This window comes from Natrix helvetica, assembly GCF_964273705.1.
Source record: "Natrix helvetica genome assembly, chromosome: 2".
NCBI classification, from domain to species: Eukaryota; Metazoa; Chordata; class Lepidosauria; order Squamata; family Natricidae; genus Natrix; species Natrix helvetica.
Window position 1 is genome coordinate 241,129,372 of NC_138552.1, and position 25,276 is coordinate 241,154,647.

The 25,276-nt window shown below is 41.3% G+C and overlaps 2 protein-coding genes across 2 annotated transcripts; one reads left to right on the forward strand and one right to left on the reverse strand.

The window, feature by feature from the left end:
* Window positions 1-3,350: 3,350 nt before the first annotated feature.
* Window positions 3,351-3,764, forward strand: PFN3 (profilin 3; the record flags this gene model as incomplete). The annotated part of the gene is made up of 1 exon (XM_081944425.1): window positions 3,351-3,764. The coding sequence occupies one exon, from the start codon at window positions 3,351-3,353 to the stop codon at window positions 3,762-3,764; it is 414 nt and encodes a 137-aa protein (XP_081800551.1).
* A 3,760-nt stretch (window positions 3,765-7,524) lies between these two features.
* Window positions 7,525-24,408, reverse strand: LOC309388177 (required for drug-induced death protein 1). Its single transcript, XM_081945274.1, has 2 exons — window positions 23,811-24,408; window positions 7,525-9,497 (listed from the first exon to the last, which is right to left on the reverse strand). Exons 1-2 carry the CDS (start codon window positions 24,102-24,104, stop codon window positions 9,378-9,380), a joined length of 414 nt encoding a protein of 137 aa, XP_081801400.1. The 5' UTR covers window positions 24,105-24,408; the 3' UTR covers window positions 7,525-9,377.
* Between the last annotated feature and the right edge of the window lie 868 nt (window positions 24,409-25,276).

A 25,276-nucleotide genomic window follows, 5' to 3' on the forward strand; every position in this document is an offset into this window, starting at 1 on the left:
TGCTTAATATTATTTCTACAACAGTTCGGGTTAGCACAAAGCACTCCATTTCTTCTCTTTTGCCTGTTTATGTTTGAGTTAGTCAATTTACAAGATTAACATTTAACTGGAAGGCAAAAGGAGCCAGTTTAGGTTAAAGCAGGGCCTCTCAAACTCTGTGCTGCTATGAGTCACATGCAAGTTTGAGGAGAATGATTATTGAATATGTGCAAATACAACAGGATTGCAGCCAGAATTTAGTTCAAATCTCTGAACAATCTAGCTGCACAAACCAACTTCAGGACATGGTCTTCTAGAGTGTGGAAGCTCAGTGGCATTCATGAGAAAGGAGCTAATCACACCTTTGCCACAAACATATATTTTGGGAATCTTTTCCTCAATGAATAAATGAACAAGTATCATATTTTTGACTCATTTGTTCAATTGGGTTTTTTAATTTAATTTTAGGACTTGCATCATCACAATTGAGGTCATATTTATGCTAAAATATTGAAAATGCCAAAGGATTTGCAAACTTTTAAGATCCATATATATGTGTGTGTTTGTGTATCTATGTATGAATGTGTGTGCCTTCTTTCCTTCCTTCTGTAGGAAGTTAAAACTCACCCCTCTGCTAGAAAACTGAAATATCCTGGGAAATATTAAGAAGGCAGAATATTATATTTCCCTGGATGTGAAACGGGAGAAACATGTTTTTAAAGACAGAGCAGGTCCCTGCAGCTTCCTGCCCCCATCACCTTTGTCAATGAGCCATTAAAGCCTGAGCTAGTCTACTTTACATAATAAAGATAGGATTAGCCTTCCACAGAAACTCACCACATGGCATCTGGGAACTCAACCAAACTTGGACTCAAAACACAGCCTAGAGAGTTGCCCCTGCATGGCCCCATGGGAGCCTGACAACCAATCAGAATACATTTCTTACACAGGAACAGGAACAGAGCATGAAAAAACCAGCAAGCCCCTTCTTTCTTCTTCACTCAACATCTTGAAGCATGTGATCACCTTTTATGTTCAAGACGTCAAGCCATGTGGTCCTGTCCACCATTAAACCATCTTTCAAAGCAGCCTTCATGTTTCCAGTGTCTTTTTCCCCACTTGGAACTGAACCCAGGAGGACATTTCAGGAGGACATTTCTTCCAACACTTACTTACTTACTTACTTACTTACTTACTTACTTACTTACTTACTTACTTACTTACTTACTTACTTACTTCCTTCCTTCCTTCCTTCCTTCCTTCCTTCCTTCCTTCCTTCCTTCCTTATGTCATTTTATTTTATTTTATTTATTTTGGCCACCACGAGCATTTGGGATCAAGCACACACAAATGATGGAATTTAGCCTTGGATTAGTGTTTATTTAAAACCAGTCGATATCAATAGGATTTATTTCAAAATATACATTCAGGAATAATTTCATGTTGCATAATGTTACTATGCACAGTTGCAGCATGATTTTAAATAACCTAAGGAAATTAATTGCCTCGTTTAGCTACAATCTTTAATAAATATAACCTAACTTCCATTATTCATAACTGTCTTACAATTACGTTTTGATCAGCTTCCATTAAAGTATTTTAAAATCTACCTAATTAAAAATCAATAAATGTAAAATGTAACATAAATGCAGATACATTCAAAAAATATGATTATTTCCATTTGTCGAAGGACTTAACTATTTTACTGCATTAAAAATTACAGTTCAGTAATAATTTTATAAAGAGCTGTGGGAATTACACCCAAGTCTTGAGTCAGTCATTTGAAATCCTGAAGCCTATTTCTACATCCTTACAGTACTATATGCCTCCCAGGAAAATGAAACGCAAAAAAGAAATATATGTGTTCCTTTCAAGACAGCTAGAAAGAAGGAAGGAGACATCTGCTTTCCTTGGTGATATGAGGTCATAAAGGGTTGCCTGCAGTGGGGAAGATACTTCTGATGTCACAAAGGGGGCCTTAGCAACAATTGAAGCATAAATACAACAATAAGTGCCTTGTGAGCTCAGAGTGCCTTTGGCTGGCTAGGTGGGTATGACCTCTGTCTTTTTGACACTTGAGATTTCAAGTGCCCAGAATATTATTTCCAGCTCTCCATGAGCCCAGACTCCTGAGTTGGAATTTGAGGTTTCCCCTTTCCAAAAAGCATCTTTTTCAAGTCCTTTCATCCCAACTGGTGGAACTCCTCAAGCTAATGTTACCTCTGGAGGTATTTCAAGTAAGTTTTTCCTTTGTTTGGGGAGACAGTAACCAGCTAGTTCTTTATGAGGCATCCCCAGATGAAAAGATTCAGTTTTGAACTGGAATTGATTTTCCCGTTATAGTTATTTTTAGGGCTCCAACTGTTGGTGGTTGTGACATAGAAAATACTTTTAGTAGCTATGCTGATTCACCCACTATTTCTATACAGAAATAATTTTATTTTGGTAACTTCCCAGCTGGTCTACAGGACGCGTTACATATGGAGTTGCCTTTAGTATAATAGTACTAAATAAAAATATGAGCAGCTTACTTTCTACTGTTGTACTGGTTACCAAATGGGCTCTGGGAGACATAAAAAAAGAAATGGGGCCCTGATTTATTACATTTACATTTCATCTTTCTTTTAGGAATTAACTTTTTCATCTATTCAAGCTTTATAAGCCTGCAAGACAACCTAAGCTGCACTTTTCATAGTTGAGTGGGGATTTGATCCAGGATGTTTCTAATTTAACTCCATCTTTACCCCCCATATAACAATACAGCTCTTTCGCCTGTTTTATCTACAGGCATTGCTCTGGTGGAGTTGTTTTAATGGCTTGACTTTTAAACATTGTGCTTGCTATTTTATGCCTAATTGGAAATTGTGGAAGAAACAGTTTGGGGTAATTCTATTACATTCCTGTAAATCGTCTTGCAATCTGGTTTGACGAAGATAGTATATATAACTTTATGGATACAGAGATGTTTTTAAGAGTGCGTGGGATGATGTATTTTTTTAAAGAACAGTTCCTTCAAGGGCTCCACTTTTAAAGTAAGCAAGGGCAAAATGTTCTGTTGGGGGGGGGCTTCTTGCTATTGATTTTTTTTAAAAAGGGGGGAATCAAACCATTTGAGGTTCTCAAGAAATTAAAGCTTGTTTATGAGGAAAAAAATACGGAAATGATTTTGTTGCTCCAAAATGATATTTTGGAAGGTTTAATGACATCACTTGAAATTACAGGAGCATGGCGGGGATACCCTAGGGAAAAGCAGGTGGATTTTTTAAAAATACATCTAGATTTTGTTTTTAGGATTAATCTGAAAAAATACCCCACATCCTGAGACCAAAAGAAGAAGTGCTTGTTAAAGAAGCCACAAGAGCTGAGGCAGCATGGGAGACTGGAAATCTTACATCAATACAGTCCTGAAAGACAAGAATATTGAAGATGTAGCAATCGTTGGACATTCTGACAATAAGTCTGTATGGGCATCTAAACCAGGAGGTCTGTTGGCAGCCATTTCTCCTCAGGAAGTTGGGCTGATCACTGGGCAGGATAGAAAATCTTTCCTACAAACTGGGATCACCATTGCTGGAAAAAAATGCAGTGTGATCCGTGACAACTTGCTATTAGAGAAAGATGCTGTCATGGACACCCGAACCAAAGGTGGCGACAGTAGGTCCATCTGCATTGGGAAATCTGCCAAAGCTCTTATCTTTCTCATGGGCAAAAAGGGGGTCCATGGAGGAGCCCTGAACAAGAAAGTGCATGATATGATAGCAAGCATGAAGGCAAAAGGCAGCTAGATATAGGGATTTGCCTGAATCACTTTTCTCCTGAAAGGAGGACATGGAGAAAGTATTGGTCCTTGAAATAAAAGCATTTGATGAACACTTTGCCTATTTCTTTGAACTACGGGTTGGGATTGCTCTGGATTACCTATGCCCATCTGAAGGAGGGGAGGCAAAGAGATGATAAAGGGGGGAGAGGTGATCCCCAAATATAAAATACATAAACCACTAAGCAGCAGACTAATTGGCACAATGTTTAAAAAAATGCTTTGCCTGAACAAGTCCTCACTGGAATGAATAGATCCAGCATATTTTAGGGAGATAGCAAATAGTCTCCATCAAGGAATCTGGAATTCGTTTTGAAGAGTCAAAACACTTGGATTCAAGATTAATTTGAGCCAGTGGTGGGTTCCTACCGTTTTGGACCGTTTGGGCTGAATTGGTAGTGGTTTAGTGGCCTGGGTCGTTCTCTGGGTAACACCTATATCTTGTTTTTTTGCCTCTGAACATGTGCAGAACAATTTTTATTGTATTGTGCATGCGTGCGCAGCGTGCATCAAGGGTGTGTACATGCGCACGGCGCACCCACAAGCAAACCAGCAGTAGAGACTGCCGGAACCCACCCCTGGTTTGAGCCAATGGCTTACATGGTATTTGGCCACAAGTTCTAATTAGAATCATTCCAGCCTCACCCAAAGGTCTGATTTAGGCACACAACCAGGAACCAGAAACAAGTGACTTAAGAAACTTGATTGAAAAACTTATGATGGTTGACTCTCCCAAGGGTTCACTTTATGTATGATAACCCAACTACTGAGTCATATCACTATTCGACATTTGCTTCATTTTGCTTTTTGAAGAAAAAAAACCATGAAACATTTTGTTATGTTAACTTCTGCTTAAACTCAAACATGCTTAATTTAATATATTTTTAAGAATACCCAAGCACATTATTCGAAAGCCTGAGATTCACTTTCTTCAATTCCTTTTTTTTAAAAGTAGTAACTGGTTTAGCAGCTGGCATTGATTCCTCCAAAATATCAACCCATTATGGACATTCAGAAGGTGATTATACTTTTGCTATAGAAATTTCAATATGCAATATCCAGTGAAATTTACCAGAGTTGTTTGCTAAACAGCAAGAACAAATTCCACCTTTCTCTTCCTTTTTTTTGTCTTAGTGCAAAGTTCAAGAGGATTCCTTGCATTTGTGCTTGATGCAAATCTATGCAAGAAGCTTATTATAATAAAAATGTAATGTTAACCATTAAACTGCAGATTAGGAATTGGAAACCTCCAAACCAGAAGTGGTATTCTGCTGGTTCGCACCCGGTTCGGGTTAACCAGTAGTGGAGGGGCGTGAGGCTCCGCCCACCCAATCAGATGTCATCATGGGCTTTATGCGTATGCGCACGCTCCCGCTACTGAACCTGCTACTGAACCTCCCGCTACTGAACGCTGCTTCTTAGAATTATTTCCTAGAAATTATTACACACACACACCATTTCCTAAGGAGTAGTATAATTTTTAGAAAGGTTTGTTATGTCTTTCAAGGAATATGGGCAGAGAGAAGTCCTGTGCAAATAAATATGAGAATATGACCACGAACAAAAATGTATTCAACCCCCCCTCCCCCCCAATAAACAAGTAGTGGAACAGACAATAGAAATCTTATTTTATGGAAATAAAGGAGATGATAGAAATATCTGCCCTTCCATTTATCATCTCCAGGGGAAAAGCTCAGTGAGTCAAACACTTTAACTGAACTCAGTGCAGTTATTCTGCAAGTAATTGGGCAATCATAGTATTAAAAATAGAACCATTAATAATAAATACCTAGAGAAGAAAACAGCTCTGCAAAGATAATTGGTTTCACTTGCAGTTCTTGGGAAATCATTTTAGCAAGTATTACCCATTTTCAGCATCGGTTGTGCAAAATTACAGAGGGAATGATGTGAAGCTAGAGGTGGCCTTCACTGGCTGTGCCTGAACCATGTATTATCCTAATTTTGTTATGCTCTATGTAGCCATTCTTGTCAGGTGGACTTGGCATGGCTGACAAAGCTCTTGAAGTAGGGGCTTGGAGAATAATTTAGTTAGGGCATGAGCAGGAGGCAGTGGCATCTAGAACTAACAAACACAGGAAAAGGTATGGACATCTGAAATGGCAGGCAAATGGCTATGAAGTGACTGGTAGGTAGAGGAAGACTTGACAGCGGTCCTAGATTCTAATCCAGCACGGGGATAATGCCATTTTACCAGTTCAGTAAATGAAGGTGCGAAAACAATTCTGGAGGTATAGTCTCAATTAAAAAAAAAAATCACAACAGCACACTCTGTGCCAGAGAAACATTTCTGCTTTTAATTGTTTCTGTAGAAACCCAGAAGGTTTTGATAAGTTAACTTAGGTTTCCCTTATCTTTTAGATAATGAAAGGGGCAGTAACATGGATATCAACAATCCTGTTTTCTCCTTGTGGTAGGAGCTCTATTTTTGAAAATATTGCTGTCATCAAAGCAAGCCTCTTCAACAAGAAGCTTAAAATATACTTTTTCAAACTGTTTTAAAAATGTATATTTTAATTGATTTTGTTCGGGGTGTATTTTTTGTAAACTGCAGAGCCAAAGGAATTGGAAAGTGCAAACATTTGTTTGATGTAATATGTAATATTTCTTAAAAGATTTTCTCATTCCCAATAGAATCTGAATTTTTCACAGTAGAGGGTGCTGAAGAGCAGTATAGAAATTTGAGCTTTCATAATAGAAATAGCTGCATTTCGTTATCCAGATATAAAACGCTGAACTTGGCTATGTATTTAGTGCATGTTCCATCTAAGTGCAGCTATAGTCTAATTTAAGATTTCACCATTGATTTCTACTTTAAAAAAAGTAATATGTCTTATTTCTCAGACATATAACCTGGGAAATTTATAAAGCAAACAAAGGCATCCATAAGGGGGAATGGGCCAAATAACAAATTGTGCCTTGTGATACAAACTATGTGGCTTATGCGCTTGGGGCTGGCATCAGGATCCATATATGAAGGGTCAGGTTTTGCACTGTGACATCACAAGGACCTTGGGCATCGACCCAGAACACAATCATGAATTAAACGAGTTCCTATTATGCTAGGCGGATTAATCAAATAATTTGGACAAGAATACCTAGAAACTGTGTGGATAATTATCATTATTCATGATAATTCTGTCATTGGGAGAAATATTCAGAAACTGTTACAAAAAACAAAAAGGGCAGAAGTGTTCCGTAAACCTTGGAAATTGAGAAAAATATCAGGAAGAGACTTAAACTGGTTAATCCCACCACCTGTCCCCCAAGTGATACTCGTTTCCCTATTTTCTATTTTTATCTGTTTGGGATATTCCCAAGTCAATCCCAACTCCTCTTTTCCTCACCCATCAAGAAATGGAGAACACCTCTGAGATTTGTGGATTTCATAGCTGTAAATGAACAGAATATTCCTAGATAATTGTTTGATTATCCATGCAACATTTGGAATGCACCTGTATATTCCATAGCAACTGATCATTTTAAACAATGTATTGATCAAAACCAAATGTATTAATAATGGTAGAAATGTACTTGTTCTTTACTTGTCCTACTTTCTTTTGGTGGGACTCTTAAGATTGTAACCTTGAGGAGGGAGACTGCCTCATTTCTTATATCAATAACTGGGAATCTTTTTGACTAAAGATGAAGAAGAGGGAAAGAAAGAAAGAAAGTAGACTAATATCATTCAACAAAGTCATGTATTCAAATTAATTGGTTAAATGTCTTTAATTTTTCTTTGTAAATCATTTTGTTAACAGATATGTTTATTAATAACCTAAACATAATACAGCCTTTAAAGAGTTATACAAAATAAATTCTGAAACATATACTAAAAGCAGAGGCAAGCCAAAAAAAAAAGCATGGAAATGAATGTTATTTAAGCAGAAACATGTTATGGGAATAGAAAAACTGGAATCTTTCCTCTACATAGATGAGAGAACTAGTCTATCCAGGCTGTTAGCCCTGCTTCATACTTTCCCGGTGAGAGATACATCTGATTATTTACGGTATATTTGGTTTCTGGACCATCTCGGAAAGATAGATGTTATTAAATATTGTAATACAAACGTCTGTCCTACATAGGCAGGCAACATAAAATCCATCTATAAGAGATTTGGGCTGCTGCAACAATTCCAGAACTTGGACAATGAAGCAGAGCTATTCATTGCATGCATGCATATACATTTGACATTTCCTTGGAAATTTTGGGTGAACTGAAGTCCCTACAGAGAGGAGCTTTCTCCCCCTTTTCTTAGAAACTAAACCTTAGTTCCTCTGCAAGTAGATTCCCAAGCAGCATAATTACTTTGGACTGGTGATTCAGTGTTGGCCTGTCGAGTCTCTTGCATCCCTAGAGGGTTCTAGAGAAATATCTATTCCAATAGCTCAGTGTCTCTCAACTTTGGCAACTTTAAGATGGGGGGCCTTCACTCCCAGAATATTGAAGTAGAGCATCTTACAGAAAAACAAATGAGAAAGAACAAAGACACAAGTCATCTAGAAGGGTAAGCATACCTTTCACCTCTACATTAAAGCAATGAGAATAGAAGCTGCTTTAGCAAAAATGTCCCTGTCTATGTCCCTTATAAAGAAGCAGATTGCACAGAATCTCTGCTGAATGATGAAAACCGAACCTGCTGTATCTCTGCTCAATTCATGTGGACTCTGAAACTGCTAGAGTTGAGAGGACTTTAGACCAGACAGACACTGAAGGACTCCACATTCTGATCTTTCGATACCATTCTCCTGATTTGCTCCCTCAGTCTCTGCTACACAGTCTTACCCCAGTCTTCTTCACCACTACCCTACTTGATTAAAAAAAAAAAAAACATGGGTGACAGTTCATTCCAGACAGCGAAACTGCAAGTTTCTTCACTTCATAAGGAGAGCCTATATTGGGTACTATATGAAAAATTCATGAACCATATCTGAATGGTTTTTTGGGGAGCAATTAATTTATCTTTTGGAGTCCTCATTCTTCTTCAACCCTTCTCAGTTGGTCTGCTACTCACTATACTACTCTGGCTGAACATACAGATGCTAGGCTATTACAACCTTTCCTAGCATGGCATTTTGAAGAAGCTTGTAGTGCTTGTATCTCAGATCATCAACCAGCATTTTGATGGCAATGTGGTCTTCCCAAAAAAACAATTACTTCTCTTCTGTTTCCTTAATTTCTCTCCATTTGTCTTCCCTCTCTCCCACCATCCTTTATCTTTTCCCTTTTTCACCATTTTTTGGAATGGACTGATTAATTTTCCCCAAGAGTATTATATGTTTAAATCTGACCCAGTTAATTAGTTTTGTATCTTTGGCATTACATGTTCATTTTAATTGATTGATATTAAAGTACTTTGAGAATCATGAAAACTTGAAAACAGCTAAACGTTTTACAAAAAACGCACAACTGGATCCATTTTCCTTAGTCCTCCTTTGACAAATTGGGGCATTTACAGAAGATGAAGCATATATATGCAAAGAAGAAATTGCTGCTCTCCTCAGTTGTGTTGCTGTTGTTGTTGTCTTCGTCATCCTTGTCTCCCTCAAAAAGTAGTAAGATCTATCGCACTGATGTACCCGTCCAAACAGCCAAGCCAAGTGGTGAAGTGTAGGCTCTGGCCAAACCCTGCAGGCCAAGGATCAAATAGCTGCATCCTTTCTGCAACACTTTGCCCACATTCTGAAAGTAGTGAAAGAATATTATTAGCATGAGGAAACAATTCACCTCAAAAAAACTCCTTTTAACCAATATTTCTACAGCCCAAAGATTCCAGTTCTGCTCAGTCAGCACAATTCTCTCAGATTCTTAGAATGTCCACTGGTTGGGGAGAGCAGGGTTGGATCGAAACTTACCCAAGTAGTTCATTGAGTCAACTTGATTCAATCATTAGGCCAACATATCTAACATCAGGATAAAATTGGGGGTATAGCTGGAACTGTTTTCACGCTGGTTTGTTCCAAATGGGACTTTAAATGCCTGAGCCATTGTTCATTATTCTCATGAAGTGTTGTTATGCATTTCATTTAAAGAAAAATCTTAAATATTTTTCTTTTTCTTCCATGCCTTCTTTTCAACTCAAATGATTTCAGAGCAAATTACCAATAATGTAAACCAAGCAGTAAATCAACAAAATCATAAAAAGGGTAAAAGAAAGACAGATTAAAAAAATCATAGAGGAACAAATGCCAATTTCCATCGGATTTTCTCCCAGAAAATTTCAATGCAAAAGAAAAACAAAAACGCAGGCATGATGTTCCTGGGCTAAATCTCATCAGTGAATATTGTAGTGTTTTGCATTTTGAAATGGTTTTGAAAGGCTATGGATTGTGTCACAAAGCAGCCATAGGATCCTGGTGCTTTTGTCAGAATGATGAAACACTGTTACATTGCAAGCTCTGGTCATGCGTGCAATATTGTGACACATGTGTTAAAGAGATGAGGCTTGCTGTGATGCTTTCATTAGTCTGACTCTTGTTTTGCCTCCCCTAACCCCATTGATCCGAACAGTAGCTGGAAGGGGGAAAGCAGCAATACAAACTTGTTTTAATATACACATGCAGATGCCACACACACACACGCAAGCATTGATTCCCCATTACAAAATATCACATTGCTTTATTAATACAGCTGGAAGGAGCGGGGGATGAGGACTTTTCTCTCCACATTCCAGTCAAAACAATCAGTACCAATTTACAGGCTGGTTTGATCAGAACCTGAACAGATCAAAATGATATTTCCCTTTCCTTCTGAAGCTTTTAAAAAAGGAATTGTTAAATATTCTGTCAGTCATCTACTTTTAATCTATGCAAATATTAACATATTGTTTTATTGTGTCATTAAGGTCATGATTTCCTTAAAAGAGACAGGTAAATAGAAGAATCAAAGATGGTACGAGGGGCAAAATTAACCACCAGCCAAGGAAGGAATCCCCTGATTACCATCCTGACACTTAGTATTGCTGCTGTTGGACTGTGATGGGAGGGAAGGAGGGAGCCACGGCGAGTTCCAAGAAAGGAAAATCCACAACCTCTGCCTCCCTTGATTCTACTCTCTGAGTAAAGGAGTGGATAGGGCTCAGGAACAAAGGGCAAGCATTGGTGATCAGCGGTGGATTGCATATTTCATTACCACTGGTTCGCTGTGCGCACGCCTGCCCGCTTCACGCATACATGACAGACAAGTGTGTGCCTTCCTCACATGCACCTGGCCTTCTGCGCATGTGCTTTGCTTGCATGTTCATCTTCCATGCATGCGCCTGGCCTGAAAAACATGCCTAAATAGGGCAGCATAGAGCCAGTCCGAACCAGCTGAATATCATCTCTGTTGGTGATAGAATAACGTGGAGTGAATTTTAGGATGCAACCTCTTCTGAATGATAAATGTCTTTGGTAAAGCATATTTATCATGTTTAACTTGGTTGACACAATTTTTTGAGTTTTGCCAGAACACTGAACTATAAATCAATCAATAACAACAGGCTGGCTTTTCCTTTAACACTAAGCTTCATAAAAATTGGTTGCTCAGTTTGTGGTGTGAATACTGCCATAGTGAGATTCTTCTTTAGGAAGGCAGTGTTAAAAAAATCAGCTGTACACACCAGCGGAGCAAAAGACAGTGGCACTTGCTTTTAAAAAAAAATCTGCAATTGGGAGATTCATAACACGAGAATATCTGTTTTGCCTTGTTATAGTGCTAGTCCATTTACAGCATTTTGACAGAAGCTTTCTATATATTTATTGTACACAGACAAGCCTTAAGGTCAGCAGGACGATACAAAAGAGAGGGTATCGTAAAACAATTGTACAGGAAATGTTCCTGATGGGCTTCAGTGGTCAGGAAATTGAGATATTGGCAACAATCAAAGGCAGCGCAAGACGTCCTCTGTTCTCGTGGCACTTAACAATCCTTGCAATGTTTAAATAGCAAGGATTCAAAGAAAACATTGTTGTAGCCCTGTAAAGGTGTGTCCGACTTCTATCTTACTCTATTAGACAGTAGTGGAATGAACCAGGAATGTTAAGAATGTATGAGAAAAACAATAGAAAAGCAGGGAGGGAAATTTAATGGTAAAGGAAGAAAAATATTGAGGTAGGTTTATCCTTTTTTAAAAACCCAAGGTAGTCATGGATCAACATAACAATATCAGTACTGCAGCAATGATAGAAAAAAGGGGGATACCATAGTAACATAATAGGTAGCAAGATGACAGAATATATATCATATAAAAGGTGTGATATATAAGATATAAAAGATACTGTTGTATTCTCGGAGAGTCCACCAGCAGGTGGCGCTAGAGGAGGCCTGTCCACGCGCGCCCAGGATTGGTCGTTTTAAACAGGTTCCAGGGCGGCACGAGCATCAAGCCCCTATTGGCTACCGGCTTGACAGCTGGAGAATATAAATAGCTGTCAACCGGCTTCCAGTTCAGTTCAGTTACTAAGTTGAATAAATCAGTTACTGTTACTGGTTGTCTGTCAGTTATTACTGATACTTAATACTGGCGACGAGGACGGGCGGATCCAACCCAGCAAAACAAGTTACAATGACAACTTCATCGATGTTCGCCCCATTTCGTGTGGAGGCAGAAACCTGGGAGGCGTTTGTGGAAAGGTTTGAATGTTTCCTCCTGGCACATGACTTAACAAGCCTTTCCCTGGAGAGGAAAAGAGGCATATTTTTAAACTACTGTGGACCAGAGATGTTCGCAACTGCAAGAGCTCTCTCAGCTCCCACCCCTGTACACACGGTGCCTTGGGAAACATTAATGGCAAAATTAAAAACACATTATGAACCGGCACCTTCACGTTTTGCAAGGCGACAAGATTTTCGCCACTGCATTCAAGGAGAGGGGCAATCCATAAGCCACTACGTGGCTGCGCTCCGTGCGGCTGCTATTCCTTGTGAATTTGCTGATTTGGACGAAGCCCTGTTGGAACAATTTATTTATGGTCTGAAAGACGTTAAATTACATCGCCGAATTCTATCCCGGTCAGACCTCACTTTGAAAATTGCCGTTGATGAGGCTCGCGCAGCGGAGATGGCCGAACAGTCAACCCCTGACCGTAGACGGTTGCCACAGCCGTTGCCAACGGGACAACAGTTTCCATCGCCTCAAGTAAATCATCAACAACTAGCCTCCTCTATACAATCAGAAATTGACTTAGCAATAGATCGTCTGCAATCATTAAATTTTAGAGACAGTCGCGCCTGCATGAGCTGCGGCGGCAAGCACGCACGCTCAACCTGCCGATTTAGGGCAGCTATTTGCCGGAAATGCGGGAAAAAAGGACACTTAGCAGCAATATGCCGCTCATCCGCTCCTGACAACCGGCCACAAAATCAAAATGCTGCCTACCGTTTTTCTGCACCTGCCCCACCAAATCGCCGCCTGAATTCTCTATCTCTGGGAGACATCCAAGAATACAACCCCGAATGGGTTGTCGACTCAGCATCCGCATCTGCAGGAGGTCGCGGTAAGATGCACCTGACTATTTTCCTCGAAGGCCGGCCTTGCTCTATGGAGCTAGATACAGGCTCAGCTCGCTCAATTATTTCTTGGCAAACATTATCATCTATTCTACCCCACTACAAAGTAAAGCAACTCAGCCCTGCAAACTGCCGCCTGAAAGACTACCAGGGAAACTCCATCAAGCTCCTAGGCTGCGCTAAGCTACTAGTTACTTATGGCTCCTTCACAGGCCACCTACCATTATTAGTGGTACAGGATCCCCTGGCCTCTTTATTGGGGCTCGATTGGTTCAGTGCTCTGGGTTTGTCAATAACTGGCATCCATGCAACGCAATACTCTTCCTTACCTACTAACAATTTCACCTCACTAATTGCGGAATTCAAAGATGTTTTTTCACCATCATTAGGCTGCTACAAGGGCTCCCCAATATCTTTAAACCTCGACCCTTCAATAGCTCCCATCAGGCTTAAGGCCAGACGTCTACCATTCGCCTTAAAGGCGAAAGTAGACGCGGAAATTGACAAACTCCTGGAACAAGGAGTTCTACAACCAGTTGATTTTTCCCCTTGGGAAACTCCAATTGTTGTTCCCCTAAAATCTGACGGTTCTGTAAGAATATGCGCAGATTTTAAAACAACAATTAATAAAGCCCTCCAAGCACATCCCCACCCAGTACCGGTAGTCCAGCACGTACTACACACATTAGGACGAGGTAAGATATTCGCAAAATTGGATCTAGCCCAGGCCTATCAACAGCTACCTGTTGATGAAGCCACAGCACTGGCACAGACAATAGTCACCCACCGCGGGGCTTTTAAATGTCGTAGGCTGCAATTCGGCGTCAGTGTGGCCCCAGGAATATTCCAGGGATTGATGGAGCGGTTGCTCCATGGCATTCCTGGGGTCACACCCTATTTCGATGATGTGCTCATCGCAGCCAAAGACGCCCCCACGTTAATAAAATCCCTACGTGCGGTCCTCCAAAAATTCCGGGCTGCAGGCCTCCATCTTAAGGCATCAAAGTGTAAATTGGGAGTCCCTGCCGTAGAATTCCTGGGATTCCTAATAAATAAAGATGGAATCCACCCATCACCAAAAAAAGTGGAGGCAATCCTTTCCGCACCAACCCCAACCAATAAGGTTGAGTTGCAGGCTTTCCTAGGCCTCCTCAATTTTTATTCGTCGTTCATTCCACACAAAGCGTCGTTAGCAGAGCCCCTCCACCGACTTTTAGACACTTCAGCACCATGGCTCTGGACCAGCCGCGAGGCGCAGGCGCTCGCGGCTGTCAAAAAGGCTTTGACAGCTCCACCAGTGCTAGCGCAATACGACGAGAAGTGGCCCCTGCAGCTAGCTTGCGACGCCTCTCCATTTGGAGTTGGCGCAGTGCTGAGCCATGTATATCCTGACGGCTCAGAGGCCCCCATAGCGTTCTACTCCCGCACCTTGTCCAAGCCTGAGCGTAATTATAGCCAGCTGGACAAGGAGGCGCTGGCCGCCGTTGCGGGAGTAAAACGTTTCCACCATTACCTGTATGGGCGGCCATTTACCCTCCTAACGGACCACAAACCACTTCTAGGCATTTTAGCTGGCGACCGCCCCACTCCAGAAATTTTATCTCCCCGCATGTCCCGTTGGGCGGAATTCTTATCAGCCTATAACTACACGCTGATCCATAAGCCAGGCATAACAATGGGCAATGCAGATGCTTTGAGCCGCTGCCCTTTACCGATTCCGGTATTGGACCCAGCTCCTACAGAAACAATCTGCCTTTTAGATGAATTGCAACTTCCACTGTCTGCATCAGACATAGCAATACATTCCAAAGCAGACCCCATCATCTCAAAAATAATTCATTTCGTCCGCAGTGGATGGCCTAATTCTGATATAGACCAGCCACTACTGCCATTCTATCGCCGCCGAACAGAACTGTCATCTCTCCAAGGCTGCCTCCTCTGGGGACACAGAATAGTAATCCCAAGCAAATTGCGCCAGGCACTGCTATCTCGTCTCCATGAGGGCCACCCTGGCATTGTCCGTATGAAATGCCTGGGGCGCAGTTACATATGGTGGCCCTCCATGGATGCGGACATTGCAGCGTGGGTACAGGAATGCCCCCAATGCCAGCAGGTCCGCCCCGCACCACCAGCAGCCCCATCCAGAGAATGGGAACAACCCAGATCGCCGTGGAGCAGACTCCACGTGGATTTTTTAGGACCAATAGAGGGAACCACCTTCTTCTTGGTAATTGACGCGTGGTCAAAATGGGTAGAAATGTTCCCTATGCATTCCACTACGTCTGCAGCCACTATAAAAATCTTAGACAACTTATTCACAACACATGGGTTACCTGACATCATAGTGTCGGATAACGGGCCCCAATTTACTTCACAAGAATTTCAGACATTTCTCCAACGCCAAGGCATTCGCCACGCTCCCGTGGCTCCCTTCCACCCGGCGGCTAATGGAATGGCAGAGCGTGCGGTGCGCACGGCCAAGGAATCACTGGCACGCATGGCTCATTTGCCAATGCAGCAACGAGTAGCCACATTCTTAAGATGCCAGCACACCACCCCTTGCCCAATAACTGGCAAAGCCCCTTCCGAGTTGTTAATGGGAAGGAAACTACGTACGACGTTAGACAGATTACATCCCTTTTACGCTACCCCTTCCTACCCATCCTCTCCCCCCCCTAGGGTTTTCATGGTAGGGGAAAGAGTGTTCGCTAAAAACTTTGCAGGGGATCCTAAATGGGTGCCTGGTGTTGTATCGGAGCTAACGGGGCCCTGTTCCTATAGGGTCCTCCTTGGAGATGGAAGAGTGTGGAGGAGGCACATAGATCAGCTGAGGCGAAGAGACACCGGTGCAGCGTCAAACAACTCAAATGTTCCAAATGTTATTCCAAGTTCACAAAGACCTGTTGACGCCGCCCATCAGCCCAGATCTGAGCGAACAACTAGCTCCGGCGGCCAAATCAATGATCCGATACCGGCAAGCTATCTACCTGGTGAGTTGGGAGGAGTTCCACGGTTTGGCCCTTCATGGACACTTCCTCGAAGCGATCCTCCCTCTACGGCGGCAGTCACTCCACAGCTAAGAAGATCGCAGCGCGTGCGCAGAAGGCCAACCAGGTTCCAGGATTACGCATGCGCGGACAAGGGGGAAGGAGTGTTGTATTCTCGGAGAGTCCACCAGCAGGTGGCGCTAGAGGAGGCCTGTCCACGCGCGCCCAGGATTGGTCGTTTTAAACAGGTTCCAGGGCGGCACGAGCATCAAGCCCCTATTGGCTACCGGCTTGACAGCTGGAGAATATAAATAGCTGTCAACCGGCTTCCAGTTCAGTTCAGTTACTAAGTTGAATAAATCAGTTACTGTTACTGGTTGTCTGTCAGTTATTACTGATACTTAATAGATACAAAAGTATAAAATTTCCACAACAACACAAAACCACTATTTAGACAAAACTGCCATTGTTATTTTTTAAAAAGAAATAACCTTAACATGTAGATTTCGATTCCTATCAGCTAAGCCAACAGCAAAGGATTATGGGAGCTGTAATTCAGAAGGCCCAAAAGGTAATGTCTCAACCTTTCTTTTAAAGTAAGATGGATGTGAAAATACACAAGACCTGAAACATTCATAAAACATCCCGCTTCCTCCAATATAATCATCTTATGATACATTAGATGGCTCCAGCCGATGGTGCAAATAACACAATGGAGAAAACCAGGAGATACTTGAAATGGAATCCAAGCCATTGCCTTTAGCCTAAAAACCACAAGATCTAACAGCCTAGTGGTCAGGTTCAAGAAAGTAGCCACATGTAATTGCAAGCTCAACAGGGACCATCTCCTTTACTGTGACTTAGTTATTAGCTTATGGACTGTTCCCTATTACAAAAATGAACATAGGAAATTCAAGTACTTGATTAGAGGTAATATAAATAGTTTCTGTGAATGAATTTGCTGAATATGATCCAGAATATGAATATGATCCACAAACCTAGAACTGAGGACGAATTTCCTGACAGTGAGAACAATTAACCAATGGAACAGATTACATTTGGAAGTTGTACTCAATCACTGCAGGTTTTTAAGAAGAGATTGGATAGCCATTTATCCAGAATGGTACAGGATCTCCTGCTTGTGTAGACGACTAAGGTCCCTTCCAACTTTGCTATTCTGTTTTTCAATTAAACTTTGCTTAGCTCTCTCATTCTAGAGTAGGGATAGAGAACTAATTCTATCGAACATTCCCATTATTGTTCAAATTGAGCTAATTAATGTAGTTCAGCAATATTCTGAATATTTTGCAATACCCAGAGATTATTGAAAGTCTCCTGGTTAAGTGCCAATTGTAGGTCCTAACAGAAACAACTTAATTCTGATATTTCTGTAATTAATGAAGCTAGGAGTATGAACTTGATATTCAACAGGAAGGATAGGGAAAAACGTTCAATTCTGATACATAGCACAAAACCCTGCACTGAGAATGAATTCTAAACTAAATATATTTCTTTCTCTAGATTCTGATTGGTGGATCTGCAGTACAAAGTGCAGCCTACATCTAGAAATTTCCCTGCCTTTAGATTAGAGTACTATATGCAAATATCTCCATACCTCTTTAAAATAGGAGTCCTATTTGCACATTACGGGAGTCAGGGGAATCTAAACATGCTGTGCAGAACTCTAAACAGTACAAATAACTTGCTTAATTAATCCAAGGGGACTTAAAATTTAATCACACATGAACAATCTTTTGAGGGCTAACTCCATCTCCAGATTAATTAATCTTCTTGTATTGTGTGAATTACTTCTTGACCATTAGTTAACATTCCTCAATCCTAAAACAATATTCTCTTTCCCACTTTTAAAAATGATGGTGGACCAAAAGAGTTTTTGTTTGTATGGGTTTTATTTATCGTTATTTACTGTACCTAAAATGATGCATTCACTGCTGTTACTTCTTCTCATGATTGTTTGATGGGATATTATTCTTCAACATAAGCTGGCAAATAATTTTGATTTGGCAAACTCCTAATAGGAACTTGGAGAACTCCCAGGGGCCTTAGGATCATACTTTAAGAAATTCTACAAACCCTTCTGCCTTGATAATTTTCATCCCACACAACAGGTAAAAGGAGGAAGCAAAGATTGAGGGTATTTGCCCTTTCCAAATAGAAAGATTAAAAGAGCAGGAACCTGGGTAGCAAATATGTCAGCTGCCCAGGATCCTATCAATAGCTTGAGGATTTAAAATAATGGTTGTGATATGGCAGATCAAGCTATCCATTATCATTGGTATTGGTAAACAAAGATGAATCTGTTGAATGGAGAAGGACGTGCTTGGGTTTTCTCCATTGTACATACTCAACTATGATAAACTGTCTTTCAAGGGATACTATAATATAGGTAGATATATCCTCCAAATGGTTCTATTTGTCACTATCTTTTCTTCTGTTCAAAGTAGAGGAATCTGAAGACTTCATTGATCTATATAAAAGTTGATCATATGTAAGGTACAATTGCCACTTTCTTCAGTCTAGCTCAAGAAAGTGACTGAAGCTTCAGTTTTAGAAGCAATTGTGTGCCACAGGAAATGCTTGGCCACAGCCTGAACAATGAAGCTCTGATCTCAGCAAGGAGCAAAGTAGTGTTCTAAGAAATGACATGCCTTTCTTTTGTGGTTACTTCCATACAGAGTACAGCAAAAGTTTTGAAGCAGGACAAGAATATTTTATCAAGAGCATGAGCATACAAAACCACAGAACTCAAATCGTTTTTCTTTTGGTGGTTACAATTGCTAAATACAATTGCATACAACAAGCCTACTATCTTCACTACGTGAGTCAAAATGTTGAATTCAGCTGATCACTACAATAGAGTGGGCAATCCCCGAGCTTCAGGAATCCCGAGCCCCACTTACTTTGCAGCCCTTGGGGCTTCTGGAATCACAAGCTGTGGCATGATTTTCAAACAGAAAAATGTCAACATTCCATGTAATGCACCCATAGAAAGCAGAACTCTGAGGCAGGCAAATTCCTCAAAGACAAATTCAGGAAATCTATAGTAGCTTAATATAGCTGAATGGCAAAGAAACACCCAAGAACATCTGCTTCTCCAAACCAAAATTTTAAAAAATATTAGAAAAGTCTGGGTCACTTACTTGCCGTCACTGCTTTGTCAACTGTACTCTCCAGAAAATGCTAAGGCAGCCGCCAGTTATCAAAAACTGTCCTTCACAAATTGCAATGATCATGGACAATCCTATATCTGTTATGAAGGCTTTTTCAACCTGGTGCTCTGCAAACCCTCAAAATCTTGGCCATAGTAGCTAAGACAGGCTGAGCTGAATAACTATCTGAAAGATATCATGTGGCCCAAAGATGCCTTAAAATTGCTCTCTCATTACTTCTTTTTATTTCACTGAATGATGATCAGGGTGAGAAAAACATGTGGTCCTCTAAGTAGTGTACAATTACTAAGTAGAGCACAATTCATATCATTTCTTACCATTGGTTATGCTGACTAGACCTGGAAGACGTTAGACTTCAATAACATTTGATATATTACACATGGATCATCACTAGAGCCAAACTCAAATTTCTAGCCCAAGCTGAGAAGTTAAGTGAGTGATCTCAAGTCTTCATTATCTCTCAGTCTGCTTGGTAGATCTTAAGCTTTCAAAGGCTTGTAAGGGATAACAAGACAGGAATAAACTGCCCTAAATTTCTTGGCTACAAGGAGACATATGAATGGAAAAATTAAATAAACAGCAGGAATAAAATGTGAAATGGCTTCTCAAACAGTAATAAGTTAATGCTGATGCATTCTCTAAATTGCCAACTAGAAGCTGTTCTGAAAAGAAATGTTGTCTGTTTTGCTGCTATTGTGGGAGGAAGATGCACACTTTCTGCTAACTTGAAGCACTGACAAAATTAAGATGCCAAGAAAAAAGCAACAGAAAGATTAAAAAAAACATCTGCTGTCATATGGATTTGCTTAGAATCTTTTCCATACAGAAATGACACATACCTCTATAGATCTCTAGGTAAACATCAACTTCACTTTCACACTGATCAAAATAGTTTCTTTTGAAGAGAAAAAAAAAACACCAGCCAACTCCCAGTTTGGATATAACAAACTCTTTGTTTTTCAGAGATCATCCTCATTCTGTTGCAGGGCTCCACAGAGTATCTAAAACATCTCATATGCACACTCAGATAAATAAAACCGCATAACATATTTATTTAGACCTTACTGTCTCTATACTGCAATACACTTTGTGTAGTTCATTGCAAAAAGAAAATTAGGTTCCCATATCTTAGGAGCATACAATCTAAATAGACATCCCTTCCTTGGCTCTACTATCTTTGCATTCTTTTGGAAGAATAATTGATTTTGTAATTCTTTTTCATCCCTGATTTAGCAATGGTTATTCTACCAATATTTTCACCTATTTTACTTTTTTCTTCCATGTTGCATGAATTTGCCTCCACTCATCTTTGATTCTTCCATAATCACCATTCACTGAAGCATAATATGCATCAGCATCGGAGACACTTTCATTTTCATATATATCTACAACACCTTCTGATAATACTTTCATTTCTAATTAAATCTACATCTGTAATTCACATTAGTCTTCTAAAGCATCTGAACTGCAAAGGTTTTAATGCAGGAGTAAACAATTCCTTGATACAATTCCTTGGTTTTCCTTTATTATGGCACAAAGTTTCATAGGCTTTATTGTATTGGTGGAGACTTGTGAAGACTTTGTTGCAGTCTCTCTCTGTATTGTGAATATAGTTGTCTGTTTATTTGTGAATGCAGAATCTCTGTGTCTGTTGTGAATGCAGATTGCGTGCCACACATCAGGCTCATACTCACATCCCTATGAGTGGAAGGTAACTTTCTGTCATGCACACTCTCAGGGCAGACCCACACTTTATGCCTGGCCCATTAAGAGTACTGTTCAAGCTACTCACCCCTTCCTGCCTACAGGATTGGATGAAGTTGTCCTATTATTCCCAGCCTTTTGAAAATGCATTCTGCAGGCATGTTCTGCTGCTTCAATTCAAAACTATTTTCCAACCTGACCTTTCTTAAGCCCTTCAGAGCAGATGGTAGCCAACACTTAGTCCTGTTCTAGTAGGAGCCTCAGCCACGATTAGCAGCAGTGCTTGGCATACTCCAGTGATCACCAGTGGATGCCAGGTTGCTATGTCCTCTCCCAGTCACCAGTCTCCATCTTTTAATTTTGTAATCATCTACTTGACCTAGTAATGGCTTTAAGTCAATGAACAATCCACAGTCCTAGAAGCTCATGCTCCTTTCAATCCTTATATCCCCCAGTGGCGTGCTTTCCATTTCTGACCCAGGCTGAGTGAAGCCAGCTTCTTTTGCTTTCCTCCCTCTGCATTCCCTTCCCTTACCTTTATTTTTCAAATAATGTTGCTACTTCATTCCTCTAAAACTGGATTAACAATTTGTGCTTTCCACGGAGTTTCCAGGAGCAAAAAAACCACAACCTTTTCCTTGTTATTGTATCATTTAAAACTGTAGTATAAATATATGGGGTGGGTGGGGGGAGTCCACATAAGTGTCAAAAGAAATAATGTGTGAAGGGGTTTGAAGGCATCTATGTGGGCAAAAAAACCAAGAAAGCAAAGGCAAGGCAGGAGAAGTGATGGGAAAAAAGGCAGCCACTGATAGATACCGTGAAATCTGCCTTTCCTTCCTGGGTGGAACGGTAAGAAACAGGAAATCATCAGCCTGGTCTTGCATAGTCTTTTATAGGTAGACCTCACTTAGTGGCTGCCCTGCTGAATGACTGTTCAAAGTTACAAGGCTGATGAAAAAATAACTTTAGACCGTTCTTCGCATTTATGACCATAACAACGTCCTCAGAGTTACGTGAGTGTGCATTTCATGGCTGGCTTTCAATGAAGAGAATCAATGGAAAAGCTGACAGTACAATTGCATGTCCTGATCATGTGATGCCTTGCTTAATGACCTCAGACGACTCACTTAGTGACCAACTGAGAAGTGATGTCACCGGTTGCAGTCCCTTGAGGTTTCATTTCACAGCTGCGTCACTTAGCAACAGAGTTGCTGGCCCCAATTGTGGTCGCTAAGCGAGGACTACCTATACTCACCATAAAGATGAATGAAGCAGTGTCCAATAACAGGAGACTCTAACGGGTAGCAACAAGGAGTCGGAGAAGAAAGCTAAGTGGCCTTCATAGGACTTACGTCACTGAATCAAGGAAGGCTTAGTAATGATGGGAAGACCATAACAATGTCAAGAATTTTTAAATTCCAGAGATCACTGCAGTTAACAGGATTGAGGATTTGTCCTTTTCTCCTTGTCTCTGAAATAGATTATATCCTAGAGTGGCCTTAAAAAAGATTTTTCTAAAAACTCATCATTTCACTTGTTATCATCCTGCAAACACATAAGGCAGGGGAGGAGAAAGAGTGGTAAAAACATTAGAGGTGAGTAAGCCTTCATCCATGTTGGTACTGATCCAAATCTAACCATCAGCCTTTTCTTTGTGCATGTGCCAAAAATAGGAAGGAACTAACTCAAGACATGACTGCAATCCCAGCTATCCAGTGACGACTCTTTCTTACAGAGATTTTTAAAATGTTTGCTACAATTGAGCAAATTATCCATTATTATATATATTGCAGATCTGCCAGGAGTATGTGTAAGTTTGCCTTTGGGAGAAGCTGGCTCAGTGGCATTACAGGATGACCAGCTTACTGTGGAAGATGATGCTAGTTAACAATTCCGAAAGGAAAAAAATAAATTTCAGCATCTAATTAATGAGTTTGTAAAAGCTATTTAACTTCACAGTCTTTTCCTTTACAAAGTAACAAAACAAAAGGAAGGAAATTCTTCTTTCACTTGAACTCCCCTGTGGAACATCCGCTTGGAAAGTGAGCAGAAAGGCTGACCCGCCACACCTTACACACACACCCAAACACGCACACGCACGCACACAGACACAAACAGCTTCCTCAGAAGGCTTTTTTCAAAGGGCAGCCAGTCCAAGGCTGTCAGTCGCAGCTCCCTGGTAGGCTCCACACATTCACCTCGGCTATGCGAAGATGGGGAGGGGGCTTGTTGGTCGGGACTTCAGTCTTGCCCACCCAGTGACTATTCTTCTGATACCTAAGGGGCATGGCCCCAAACCTTCTCCAAAACACCTGACAGCAGGACAAGAAGCAATGGATAGAAGTTAATCAATGAGAGAAACAACTAAGGGGGAATTTCCTGACAATTAGAACAATTGATCAGTGGAAGAACTGATTAGCTTCAGTGGAACAAATGAAAAGCTTCCAAAAGCTTTTGAATGCTCCAACACTGGAGGCTTTTAAGGCTGGACAGCCACTTGTCTCCTGCCTGAGCAGGGTGTTGGACTAGAAGGCCTCCAAGGTCCCTTCCAACTCTGTTATTCTGTCTTGTTCATCCGCCAAAGTCCCCGACCACCCTAAGTCCCGCGTGGTCAATCTTACCTTGCCGTATTTCTTAAGTCTCCTCTTGCGCGCCTTACTTGCGCGCTCCGTTTTCCTGGGCGGCAGTGGCGGCTGCTCGCCGTCCCAAGCGAGAGGCTGGTAGTTGTCCGGGAGGACGGCGAAGGCCACCGTTTTGGAGGCGCAACCAACCAGCTCCTCTGCTTCTGGCTGGTCTTCGGGAGCCGTCGGGGCCTCCACTTCCCGCCGTTCCTCCCGCTCGAGGATGGAGACCTTGTCCTCCGCGGGGCTGCGCCGCCGCCGGAATTTGGCCCTCAGAGCGCCCGCCACGGGCATCGCGCCGAGGGAGAAAAGCGGGGCCGCTTTCGAAGCCTTCCCTCCCTGTACCCCTCGAAACAGGCCGCAGAAGTCCCCTTCGCAACTGAGCCCGACAACAGGTGGAGCTCCAGGAGACAGGCGAGAGCGGGATTCCGTCGGGTCCCGTCGCAGGAGACGGGAAGAGGCGGCGGCGGAGGGCCCTTCCCTGCTCTGAGCAGGGATTTGGCCAGCGCCTCTTCCAAAGTTCAACGTCCAGCCTGGCGTTGCACTGTTGACACTGCCAACCAGCGCAGCCTTGGCGGCTCCTCTGGGCTTCCAGCGCCTGGCCGTGCGCAGGAATGCAGCGCTGGGGCTTGTATAATCAGGCCAGGAAGGAAAGGACGGGCCTTTTTTTTTTAAAGGCATAATGTCCGGTAGCTGAAACCTCTTTTTCCATCGGATACTAAAACTTTGGAGTAGGAAAAGTTGCGGTTCCAATCCCCCCCTCCCCCACCTTTGCTTTTGAACCTTTGGCTATGTAATCTGGTTTCAACTTTCTAATAGAACAAGTAAAAGTAGAATTGATAAGGTTAGGTAATTAAAAGTTAAGAATCCATTTTAGACTATCCCCAGTTATAAAGGCTTACTTGAAAATAAAGAAACCAGTTTCTCAGTTCAGTTCAGAAACAAGAGAAGTGGAGTTCTTATGTCTGGAGACAGCAGGTAAGCCTTCCTAGGTGATCATGAAAGCCCCAATTCACAAAGCATTAGGTCGATTTACAATGAGGCTTTAGAAACCTTTAATGGCTTATTCTGCAGAAGCTGCTGCTTTGAAGGTCCTTTTTCAGTCAAGGTGGCTATGGAGCCAAGTCAAGAAAAACAGTGCCACAATTACTGCTATTTCCTTGCCATTTTCCCTCACTATTAGCTTTTAGCTAAAACTATTAGCTCTTCTATGTATCTGTGGTGCATGTAAATTGTATATATTTTGCTGTCTTCTTTCCTCTAAGTAACTTATTGATTTCATCAAAAGAAAATATGATCCAGTTAATATTTAAAATATGAAGAACCTCATGAGCGACTTTTAATATGTCCTCTTTTTTTTTTCAAAAAGTTTTATTGGTTTTTTAAAACATTTATAAGGAAAAGGGTAAGTGGAATGGTTACAAATTTTGGCAGTTGCAAGTGTGGCAGACGCCCCCTCCCTCCAA